The 12,759-nt window shown below is 43.5% G+C and overlaps 1 protein-coding gene across 1 annotated transcript in view; it reads right to left on the reverse strand.

Moving 5' to 3' along the window:
• The window catches only part of TEP1 (telomerase associated protein 1), a 38,439-nt gene that overhangs the window by 18,898 nt on the left and 6,782 nt on the right, over positions 1–12,759 (reverse strand). Inside the window, exons 6-15 of the mRNA XM_032856948.1 lie at positions 12,232–12,393; positions 11,853–11,930; positions 9,749–9,873; positions 9,385–9,542; positions 5,980–6,089; positions 5,170–5,260; positions 4,751–4,940; positions 2,046–2,214; positions 1,231–1,389; positions 973–1,050 (exon numbers count right to left, since the gene is read on the reverse strand). Coding sequence (XP_032712839.1) covers positions 973–1,050; positions 1,231–1,389; positions 2,046–2,214; positions 4,751–4,940; positions 5,170–5,260; positions 5,980–6,089; positions 9,385–9,542; positions 9,749–9,873; positions 11,853–11,930; positions 12,232–12,393 — 1,320 coding nt within the window. The remainder of the gene's footprint in view (positions 1–972; positions 1,051–1,230; positions 1,390–2,045; positions 2,215–4,750; positions 4,941–5,169; positions 5,261–5,979; positions 6,090–9,384; positions 9,543–9,748; positions 9,874–11,852; positions 11,931–12,231; positions 12,394–12,759) is intronic.

Raw genomic sequence — 12,759 nt, forward strand, 5'->3', positions numbered from 1 at the left:
TGGAGCTGGCTAATTCAGGCTCACAAGAGCTGATTGATAAATTTTTAGAGGGGTGCTTGGGTGGCTCAGATCATTAACTGTCTGCCTTTGGATAAGGTCATGATATCTAGGGTCCTGGGATGGATCCCCGCATCAGGCTCCCTGCTCAGTAGGGAGTCTGCTTCTCCTTCTCCCTCCGCCTCTCCATTTGGCTTGTGCTCTCTCTCTCTCTCTCAGATGAATAATGAATAAGTAAAATCTTTTTTCAAAATATTAAAATAATTTTAAGAATTTTGTGAGCCCGTTGTTAAACATGGCCACTACTAAACATTAAATTGTATAAACTTAAATAAATTATATTAAAAATGAAGGCAACACTCAAAATTCATCACTTCCTAATTCTTTTACTACACGTTGCCATTATCTACTCTTGGTCTTATTTACATCTACTGTATCTATACTGTAGAAATACCATGTAGTGCTGTACTACTGGGCATCACTTCCCAACTCTGCTCACCGATATCATGTCAGTAGCTTGAAATCAGCTGTGATAGGAGTATTTACACCATAGAAATTAGCAAATGCTATTAAATCTTTTTTTTTTAAGATTTTATTTATTTATTTGACAGAGAGATCACAAGTAGACAGAGAGGCAGGCGGAGAGAGGAGGAAGCAAGCTCCCTGCTGAGCAGAGAGCCCGACGCGGGACTCGATCCCAGGACCCTGAGATCATGACCCGAGCCGAAGGCAGCGGCTTAACCCACTGAGCCACCCAGGCGCCCGCAAATGCTATTAACTAAGACTAATTTTTTCCAGAGAGCTGGGTGTTAAGCATTCACCAACACACCACTGGATAGGGTACTACAGCCAGCTGGGAGTGGATGTGGGTACCATACTTAGTTTGAAAGATGATCTTTGAGAAATTAGAGACGTCGGTTGTGGAGGGAAAAGTGAAGGACAGGGAGGGCTTCTCAGGGACTGGGAAGTACTCACAGGGACTCTCTGGGCAGCCAGGGACAGCAGGTACTTCCCAAAAGTCTCCAAGGACCATTCACCCTCTTCATCCAAATCCTGAAGAAAAGAGTCTTATGTTCCGTGTTGGCATGGGAGATCATCAGTAAGCAACAAACACCATTTTCTGCTTGGGAAATCTTCAGAACTATCTATATCCAAGCCTTTCCTGATTTATCAGGCCGTGTCCAGGACAGTGTCCACTCATGCATTTTTGCTTGGTGGGGGTGGGTGTCTAACCTGGACCTGAGCCTGGAGCATGCTGGCAGTCTTCAGGATACCTTCTTCTGCTTTAAGCACAGCAGTCTTCATAGTGCCTCCTCCACAGAATAAAAGATTCACCTGCTCTGCCCGTGTAATCATCATCCCAATCAGCAGCAGCACATAGCTTATGGGGGGCTGCTTGGATAAACATCACAGTGAGATACGGCCTCCCCCCCACCCCCACATTTTTTATGTAAGTTCCATATCTAACATGGGGCTCAAACTCACCACCATTAAGATCCAGAGTTGTACACTCTACCAACTAAGCCAGCCAAGCCAGCCAGATTCCCCAGCACCCTTATTTAGAAACCTACCTTTACCCATCCAGCCCTGGAGGTCAAACACTCCATTTGTTGGGGAAAAGGGACAAAATCCCCAGTTAGGAAGGGACAGCTTCAGCAGCTCTCAAGAAGAGCTGGTCAGGGAGAAAGGTGGAGAAGGACCAGGATTCATGCCCAAATTCAAAACTGGGATGTAGGGAAATGAAAATGAGACATACTTTGGTGACAGAAATTTAGAGAGAATTAAGTACCAGCCAAATGTGAAAAACAGAAGTATTATAATGCAGGAACAGGCATTAGACAACATTCTAGGAACTGTCCCCAGGAACCAGGGTCCAATACTGAGATGCAAATGCATGCCATTTATTTCAGGTCTGAGTACTTCCTTGGGAAAACCATGTCTGGGAACAGGATACCTCTCAGGATCCCCAGCCCCCTTTCTAACCCCCAACCTTTTAATTTTTTTCTTTTTCTTTTCTCTCTCTCTCTCTCTTTTTTTTTTTTTTTTACCCCTTGCAAGTTGCTCTTCCGACAGAGCTCCTCCGTCCCCATGTCCGTCAGATAGACCAAGATGGTGCGGCCAGGCAGCGGGGGCAGGTTGTGCTTCACAGAGATGTTCACGGCTGTCTCCAGGGCCTGCCGGTACCGAGCCAGCATCTCACCATCATACTTCCCCCGTCTGCCAGCAGAAAAGACACCAACAGAAGGGCTCAGGGGCTTCTCTGCTTGCCACTTTGAGGCAGATGGGAAGATGAGAACTTGGCACTCCAGCACTGAGTGTTCCCGCCCCCACCACAGCTCGCCTCCACTGCCAGTAGGGGAGACTGGGGCAGAACTTCCCCATTCCCATTCCAAGGGCCTCTACTGACCGTTCTCATGGCAGAAGAGGGGCGTCTTCTGTAGACCCACTCTCTAAATCATTTGCCCCACTTCCCTCATAAATCCGTGCCTACTTCATGAGGCAAGATTTAACTGCTACATACTTTTAATTGTATTTTAAAGAACAAATACGAACTCATATTCTGAAAACCAGCAGTTAAAGAGGAAAGAAGAAAACATTCATCCATTCATCCCACCTTTCTAGTAGAATCTCTACTTCAGGGTAACTGAATAGTTTTAAGTTGATAGGAGAGGGTTTTTTTAGAGTTCCAGCTAATCAATACGGGGAATGATAGAAAACTCCCACTCTAGAGCGGCTAATGAAACAATGGGTTCAGGCAAAGATCACCAAAGCATGAACCATCGACTTACAGAGAAGAGATCAGGCTATAACCACTCAAAGGCATGGGTCAGTCTTAGCATCACTACGAGTAGGACCACCAGAGCTTTGGTGCCCCCTAATCTTGTATCTTATTACAAGGTTAAAAAAAAAAAAAAAAGTTAAAAAAAAAAGGTGGTCTCATTTACAGGATACAAAGAATCCCCTATGAAATAGTCTCGCAAGGAAAAAAAAGTGAATCTTAATCTATGTAACCCTTTAGAGTTAATATCCTCAGCACATGAAAAAGAGAAACAAGTTAGAAGACACCATGAGGAGGTTGACAAATCCAGAAAGTGGGACACACTGCAGGGTCCCTGAAGCCAGTTTCTATAGTAAGTCAAAGGCCTGAAGACAATGAAAATATTAAAAGAGATATAAGAGACTTAATAGTTAAATGTAATGCGTATGCCTTGTTTGGATTCTGATTTGAATAAAATTGTGAAATCATAATTTTGAGATGATTGGGAAATTTGAATATGGACTAGATAATAAAAGATAATACCAAGGAATTATTATAATTATTAGGTATATTAATGACATTCTAACTACATAATAAAATGTATTAAAAGATACATGTGGAAATAGGAAAGGATGAAATAAAATTATATTATATGGCATTTGTTCGTAAAAACACCTTCCCAGAAAAAAGAAGAAAGGGACCACTAAAAGAACTATGGGAAAATCCAGATAATCACAGAATGTGGTTAACAGTTTTATGAGAGTCCATTATAATATTCTCATTACTTGTGTGCATGTTTAAAACTTTTTTAATTTTTTAACATTTTATTTATTTATTTGACCAGAAAGAGATCACAAGTAGGCGAGTGGCAGGCAGAGGCAGAGAGAGGGGGAAGTAGGCCCCCTGATGAGCAGAGAGCCCAATGCGATGGGGGGTGGGGGGCCCTCGATCCCAGTGCCCTGGGATGAAGACCTGAGCTGAAGGCAGAGGCTTAACCCACTGAGCCACCCGGCACCCCATAATAATGTTTTTAAACTAGAAAATTCAATATTCTCTACCAGTGCTATCCAATAGAATTAAGTTACAGTTAATGAAACAAAATTAAAATTACACATGTAACTAAAAATTTTTAGTAGCTGTAGGAAGAAAGTCAAAATAAACAGGAGATATTAACCCAATAGGACATTTGATTTAACATATTAAACCATGTTCATTTTAACATGAAATTAATACAAAAGTTACAGAGGAGATATTTTACATCCTTTTTCATACTGTCCTCAAAATCTGGCACATCTCAATTCCAACTAGCTGCGTGTGGCTCGTGGCTACTGAGTTGGCCAGCGAATGTTTGCTGTTTGGACTGGACTCCAGACTTGACTTTTAAGTAGCCCTGGCTACAGCCACGCATTCCCTAGTAGGTTAGATGAGCCCTGCATTTGTCTTGAATGAAGATCCTGTTGAAGCATCTAAAAGGCAGAGTGCCGGGACTTCAACAACCTTATAGAACAGGTTTTATGTCTGACTTTGAGCCTGCTCGGTGGTTATTATCTTTATATGTATAAACTAACAAACAAATAAATAAATAAAGACAGGATGAGAGAGAGACAAAACAGATATCATGGAGAAGAAAAAGAAACTGAACCAGAGCAGGAGCAGAGGACACTAGTATACACTAAGAGAAAGGAGAATGCTGCACGGATTCACAGAGCCCCCCAGAAACCAATAAAACAATCCCAAATTATAAACTGGAGGCCTCAACATAGTTTTTTTTCTCATGATTTCTCCATAGGACAACATTAAAGGCAAGGTTTGCCATGCAAAGACAGTTGGAACCAGGCAAGTCTGAGCCACTGGGGCAAACATACCTTCACAGAATAAAAGCTGGGGTTCCCAGATGACTCCCGAGCCCTATAACGGTACCTCTTGTTGCCCACCCTTTGCTCCCAGATAGCATAGCATGCACAGGCAGGCACGCACACACACACACACACACACCTGGCCTTTTGTATTTTCAGCTTTTCCCACTTGAGCTGCTCATATATCACGGGTATCATCATTGTTGTCCGAAGTTTCTGGCGACTTGGGTTGTAAGGATACCTCCGATAGGTCATCCAATTATTGTGTTTTTTTGCATTTCTAGTCATTATTGAACACATCAGTTTTGTATTGTAAGGGAGTGGCAATGCTGTGTGGCAAACAGGTAAGTAAGTGAGTCAATGTCAGTCAGCCTGTTCTCTCCTATTGTCCTCCCACCAATACCTGCCCTAAGCCCTGACCCTCGGGCTGGCAAGTGTCTGAACTCTGCCCACCCCACATCCTGAGACCGGAAGGCAAGAGGCTGAAACATACTAGTGCTCCTAATTCATCTACTCTCAAACTCAAGAGACAAACAGGATTCGGAAGATAGATAATACCTTGACTTTTGAGTCGAGCCTCAAGGTTATTGATGGAATCATGGGCATTAAGGAATCTGAATGGGAACTGCCGACTGTGGATCACCGAATTCTGGAAAGCAAGGGAGGGGTCACGAGCAACATATCAGGGAGAATGGGGGTGGGGTTAATCAGGGTCCTCAGGGACCAGGAATACTAGATTACCACTCTCTTAGATTTGTGGGAAAATGAGGAAGGATAAAATGGATATTACAGAAGAGATACAGAGAAAAGTGGAGAAGAATAAAAGAAAAAGAAAGCCGTCAGGTAGACTATGAGAAGAAGGAAAGAAGGGAAGGATAGCTGAGTGGCTCAGTCAGCTGAGTATCTGCCTTTGGCTCAGGTCATGATCCCCAGTACCCAGGATCATGTCCTGCATCAGGCTCCTTGCTCAATGAGGAGCCTGCTTCTCCCTCTCCCTCTGCCTGCCGCTGCCCCTGCTTGTTTTCCCTCTCTCTTTCTCTCTCTGACAAATAAAATCTTTAAGAAAAGAAAAAAAGAAAAAAGAGAGAGGAAGTAAATGAAGGAGGCTGATTTCTTTTATATCAGACTCCCTCCGAAGTCAGTTACATCATAAAAGTGCCTCTTCTTGGTAAATCAGTGATCCAAGGAAAGTTCTTATTCTTGAACTGGGGCGTATCCCGCAGATCTGTCTCTGCCAGCCTATCCGTATCTCCATACCTACTTATAGCCCACATAGAATAGCTCGTGGCCAGGACCTTCCACAGCCATGAGGAAGAAGCATCAGCATTACTGCACCCACCTCTAGTCCCCCTGCCCCCCCCCACATACCTCATGCTGGAGTCTCTGGAGTACAAGCTCGTGGTGGCGGGCACTGATTCCAACCCGCAGCAGGTTGCACAGATTCCGAAGCATGGCCATGAAGGGAAGCTTCCCATTGTCTGTGGAAGGTCAGGCACAGGGTAAGGAAAGCAGACAAAAGATGAGTGAGGGAGGTCGGAGACCAGAGCAAGACGTTCAGAGGCCACAAAGAAAATGCAGAACGGAGAGAGTGAGGTACTAACATACAATCCATCCTACTCAAAATGTTTTAGACATATAGAAAGATGAAAACAGGATTGGCCTAAAGTGTGGAGCAAGATTTATATAATATTGTTTACAAGACAGCTATTTGAATAAACAACTCCTATGGTTGCTTTGTCTGCTGGTCCAGCCACGCAACTGGGCTCAACCAGCAAAATATATTCTCTAATCTAGAGTAAAGATTTCCAAACATTTTAGGTGGCGAAACATGAAATTTTCTAGTGTAAGTTTATTTATTTATAAATTGTATACATGTAGTGTAATCATCGGGTTAATATTTCCAGGCACAACATAACCTAAAGTAAGGTTTACCTTTAATAATAATGTATATAAATTCATATTTCAAATAATCTTCCTGGAAATTTTTAAGTTTTCTGGCAAACTTCTTGTGAGATCTGATTAAATAGTCATTATTTTTCATTGAAATAGAAGTGAAGAAGACTTGCACTAAAGCAGAATTTCACCCCTATTACTTTCATATTGCCCATTTGTTCTGTAATATTAGTGTCATCTTCAAGTCATAGTTTCTTTTTTTTTTTTTTTTAAAGATTTTATTTGACAGACAGAGATCGCAAGTAGGCAGAGAGGCAGGCAGAGAGAGAGGAGGAAGCAGGCTCCTCGCTGAGCAGAGAGCCCAATACGGGGCTCGATCCCAGGACCCTGAGATCATGACCTGAGCTCACGGCAGAGGCTTAACCCACTGAGCCACCCAGGTGCCCCCAAGTCATAGTTTCTTAATAATAATGTCTTTAAGGCTTATGTCTACTTCAGATGGTTAGTTTGGTTAAGACTGAATAATAATTCTAAATCCACTTACAATTCAAGCATAAGTTTGGTAAGTCATTATGCAGAAACCAAAAGAGAGTAAGGGGCTCTGTTGATGCCCTTGTACTAGAGAACCCCTATTCTCCTCCACAAACCTGAACTCTCATATGTGCCATGTACCATACAACACATAGACCGAGTGACCACAGGGGTGCAATCTGTTTGGTAAATATTGGGAACATCCTTTCTTTCTTTTAGACAAGGGAAACCATAAGTCGGAGGTGTGATATTTTTCCTGGGTACCCCCAGAGGTGCTTTCGGACCACCTTCAAGACATGGCCTGTCAGCCCCTAGCCACGCCCCCAGGCACTAGCAGCAGCTTCTGTCAAAAGAGTGGTGGTGTCTTTTTTTAAGGTGATGTAAGTCTCATTTGAATTACAGATAGAAGCTTCCAGCCTTCTGGAAGTCCTGTGGTTCTTGAGTCATAATTCTGTCCACAAACTGTACAGAAGAATTAGGTTGTGCACACCATGCAAATGGTGGGGGACAACTCATAAACAACTGCATCCTTTGTCAGCTCATAAATTGTTCTCAACTGTTGCTATGTATGAGAGGTTTTCTAGATCATTTAAATAAGAAATTAAGTCCAATATCATATTTATGATACTAGAAAATAAACTGAACCTTTATCCTTCAGACTGAGAAGTTCACTGATCTCATTCAAAAAAACTGCTAATGAGGGCGCCTGGGTGGCTCAGTCAGTTAAGCGACTGCCTTTGGCTCGGGTCATGATCCCAGAATCCTAGGATCGAGTCCCATATGGGGCTTCCCCTGCTCTATGGGGAGCCTGCTTCTCTCTCTCCCTCTGCCTGCTGCTCCCCATGCTTGTGCTCTCTCTCTGTCACATAAATAAATAAAATCTTAAGAAAAAAAACTGTTACTGAGTTATTAATGAGCCCTGTGGTCTCCCAAGAGGGGTCTATATATCTTTTTTTTTTTTTAAGATTTTATTTATTTATTTGACGGAGAGAGAAATCACAAGTAGGCAGAGAGGCAGGCAGGGGGATGGGAGAAGCAGGCTCCCTGCAGGGAGCCCGATAGGGCTCCATCCCAGGACCCTGAGTTCATGACCTAAGCCAAAGATAGAGGCCTAACCCACTGAGCCACCCAGGTGGAGGGGTCTGTATATCTAATTACATTTTGTCTTATATTTTATTAGTATATTTATATTTTTATACACATTTTTAGATCTATATTTATATAATTATATTTTATGTATTCTCTCAAGTACATAATTCATTAGTACATATATAAAATTGTTTAAATTATATATACATATATTATGACGTCAAACAAAAGTTTTTTTGCAATATAGGATCAAAAAACTCTGGAGTCTAGAGGATTAGACTATGGGCATTAGACTGAGCCTAGACAAATGTCACAGTTTTAATTTTTAAGGGCAGAGGGAGGAAGTAGAGATGACATACCAGAATCAGCTACACATCCTGGCTGCCATCCAGGCAACTTTCTCCTGTTCCACCCAAAGTGTCAAATATTGGGAAAGAGGTTGTCAGGCATGTGTGTGTGCATGCATGTGTTTTAATTCCCGTGTGATTCTCATGTCTATACCCCCAGCGACAACCACACAGTGAGAACCGTGACAGATAAGCAGCTGAGAATTTGGGCTGCCCTGGGCACAATCTGTACATGGCAGTTCGCAGAGAAATAGATTAAAAAAAAAAAAAAAAAAGACAGGCTTCTGAAGCCCCAAAATATGAAGCCTCCAAAACTCAGTCACAAATTCTACAGCAAGATGTTTTTCAACAGAAAGATACTAACTTGAAATTTTCAAAGATGAAAGAGAACTTAAGAAAAGACAGACTAGAAAGAGCCTTGTAGAGTTAAAAATAAACTAACAACAGCAACAAAAAAGAGACAAACAGAAGACTGAAATAACTTGGTCCTTCTGATTTAATTTTTTTTCTCTTTATCAGTATGGGCAAATTACCTCAAAGTCCTAAATATGGGTTCCTAAGGAGATTCCAATACTCCATATGCCAATCCTACCTTGATTAGATGACTTACCCAGTATGACCTAAGTGAAATCAGAGAGAAGGTACCACTTAGTCCTGTGTTGATCAAGGCTTGTGCATCACCTAACCACATCTGGAATAACAACCTCCCTATGAAGTCAGTGCCACTCAAAGCAGGCACCACCGGTCCACTTGGGCATGGTCGATGGCAAAACTCACAAACCCAATCACTTTCAGTGATGCAACCCCCAGGCAAGAGAATAACTGTATCATGCCACAGAAGTTAACTCAGGGTCCAAAACGTAGAGGTGTGAATGGGGAAGAGGATGGGACTGTATGGTCAAGGTTACTCTACCAATCAGCTCCTCCCAGACAGAAGCTTTGTTCCCCCGCAGGCTCAGCTCCCGCTCCCAGGTTTCTGGCTGAGGAAGCTTCATCCGCTTCCCAGCTCTGCTAGAATCCCATGGCCCAGGGAGGCGACTTCGAGAAAACATTTGCAGGCTGGAAGGATATCTGGAACAGAAGAGGAAAAAGAGGAAAATCTTATCATTTCAAAGCTGGCTGAAAATAACCCAGGAGAGAAAGTCAGTCAGTCAAAGCTAGTCAGTTGTGCTTGCCACTAATGTGGCTGGGATCAGAACAATAGGCACAGGGCCATGGAGGATGAAAAGCAACAGGGTCACCCAGGTGGATGGTATTTTCAGGGTGTGTCTTCTCACCTGTAACCCAGTAGGGCGTGGATGTGCTGAGCCGGCTCCCGGATGTGCAGTCGCTGTACTAACTTCTTCAGAGTGAACCTCGGCTGCTTCTTTTTCTCTGGTACTGCACTGTAGGTCTCCTCAAACTGTGGAAATATCCCCCAAGTCCCACAGAAGTCATTTAATCTATGGCCATGTCACTTGCTTCAAAAATCAGAACTGCAGACATCCTATACCTACGAGGTAATTTCTTCCCAATGTAGATCTGGGCAAAGAGTAGGAATAGGCAGCAAAAGTCACCAGCAAGGGGCACCTGGGTGGCTCAGTAGGTTAAGCCTCTACCTTTGGCTCAAGTCATGATCCCAGAGTCCTGGGATGGGGCCCCGCATCGGACTCTCTGCTCAGCAGGGAGCCTGCTTCCTCCTCTCTCTCTCTGCCTACTTGTGATCTCTCCCTCTCTGTCAAATAAATAAATAAAATATTAAAAAAAAAAAAAAAGTCACCAGCAGCAAGAACTTCTGCAGTGAGCATACCATAGTAGCTCTTTGGGGTCACTGTGTTTCATGTATGCAAGATTGAACTATCAATAGTTAACACGGGATAACTGGCTTGTGAAAAACAAGATGGGGATGGAATGAACAGAGAACATCTCTTTCTTAGAGGGAGAGAAAGGAAAAAGCAGCTTTTATTTAAATCACTGAGACTTAGAGGAGGAGGTAAATGGAGGCATCAGCAAATGCAAGCCACAAGGAGTGGAAAAACGGAACAAAGTCGCCTTTCTATGGTGTTTTCTACAATAGAAGAGCTAAGTTTGGGATATATTATTAGAATGAAGAGAAAAGATCAGTTGACCAACTGAGAATGTTTTCTCTTGTAATAATCACCATAATTTTTTCCCAATAATCTATTTTAATGATGATGATGTTGGTGATAGCTAACACTTACTCAGTGCCAGATATTGTGAGAAATACTTTAAAGTCAGGGTGCCTGGGTGACTGATCCCAGGGTCCTAGGATTAAGTCCCATATCAGGCTCCCTGCTCAGCAGCTCTTCCTGCCCCCAACTTGTACTCTGTCTCTGTCTCTCTCTCTCTCTCAATACCTCTCTCTCACACACACACACACAAAATAAATAAAATCTTTTTTTTAAAGATTTTATTCACTTATTTGACAGAGAGAGATCACAAGTAGCCAGAGAGGCAAGCAGAGAGAGAGAGAAGGAAGCAGGCTCCCTGCTGAGCAGAGAACCCGATGTAGGGCTCAATTTCAGGACCCTGAGACCATGACCCAAGCCAAAGGCAGAGGCTCAACCCACCAAGCCACCCAGGCACCCCAAAATAAATAAAATCTTAAAAAAAAAAGAAATACTTTAAAATCAGTGACTGATTTAATCCTCGCAAGAACCCAATGAAGTACTCAAGGAGGCACTGCTATTATCCCCATTTTATATCTGAGGAAACTGAGGTAAGACAGGGTAAGTCATTTGGCCAAGTTTGCATAGCCAGCGAGTGTTGCTGGTTGGGGGGCGGATTCAAACCCAGGTCTAATTCCTGATTCTATGCTTTTAACCACGAAGTGCAGGGCTTTATTTGTCATTAATGCAAAAAGGCTTGGTTTGGTTTTAAAACTTCCTCCAGAAGTTTTATACTTTATAAAGTATATACTTTATAAGTTTCATACTTTCTTTCTTTCTTTCTTTGAGAGAGAATGGTGGGGGGTGGAGAGAGAGAACCTCAAGAAGATTCCCTGATGTGTGAGGAGCCCAACGTGCAGGGCTCAATCCCATGACCCCGAGATCATGAACTGAGTCAAAATCAAGAGTCAGATGCTTAACCAACTGAGCCACCCATGTGCCCATATTTCATATACTGTTAACTCACTTACCCAGCTGTACGTGCCACCAGTCCGTAAATAGTAAGGGAAGCAACATGGGAAATAAAAGGAGCCTTTCCCAGTGCTCTCAAACCTGACCCTACAATCACAACTGAGAACTCCCCAGGAAGTTGGAAATTGGAATATGCCTACCACATCTTGAGTATTTCTAAACCAAACAGAATTCCATTTCTAAATATTAGCTGAGAAAAGGTTTTACATGCACATGTAGAACCTCAGAACAAAGCACTCACCTTCTTCTGTTCAACTTTAAGAGATCTCAGGTACCTCGGCCAGTATTTTTGTGTCTCAGAAAATGGGCGCCCTGTCTTCTGTAGGGATAGGAGAAGCAATTTCAAAATGGGAAATGGAACCCGTCCTTGGAGAGATCCATTCCAATGGTTCCAAAGGTCCATCTCTGCCAAAAAGGAAGCCAGCCAAGACAGCCCTGCCCTGTCTGCCCCCTGAGCTCTACTCAGCTCCTCCCTCTGCCTTTCTCTGACTCCTTTTATATGGTAGGAACATGTCAGATGCTTAGTGCGGGTCAGCAGGTTCCTTCAACCTCCTGCCCACCCCCTTTTTCCAGAGAGAAGGGGCCTGGGCTGTGAATGACCAGATTGAGCAGGGACTAACTGGGGGACGGGGAGGCGGGCAGGGGCGACTCTTGGCCCGGTGCTTCCGAGGGTTGTACTTAGCCAGCTGGTACTCATCAAACTGGGCAAATTTGTCAGTCATAGCAGCACGCAGGCAGGCAGGCAGGGGCACCAGCTTGTCCTCCTCTCCTCCAGCCAGGTTCTGTCAGCGAGAGAGGAAAGACCCTCAGAAGTGAGACACATATCAACCCTCTACAACAAGGCAAGACCACAGGGATAAATGAGGGCACAGAAGAAGATGGTTTCCAGCCCCAGCTCTACAGTGATCATTTCTACAGTCCTGGGCCAGTCGGCAGACTTCTCTGATTCTCATCTCCTGCATCGTAAACACGAGGTCCAGAATAAGACCAATTTTTCTCCCACTGTGGTCCAGCTCTTCTCAGTCATATTTTCTCTATTGGGCAACCCAGCACGATCCAGGGAGAAGCTGTCCTATCTGGGAAGCAAAGCTGAGGACAACTGAGGGGAGGTGGAACTAGATGAGAATTTTCTGCAGGGATGTGATAAG

Source organism: Lontra canadensis, unplaced genomic scaffold (assembly GCF_010015895.1).
Source record: "Lontra canadensis isolate GAN:19392208 unplaced genomic scaffold, GSC_riverotter_1.0 scaffold12, whole genome shotgun sequence".
Taxonomy (NCBI): Eukaryota; Metazoa; Chordata; class Mammalia; order Carnivora; family Mustelidae; genus Lontra; species Lontra canadensis.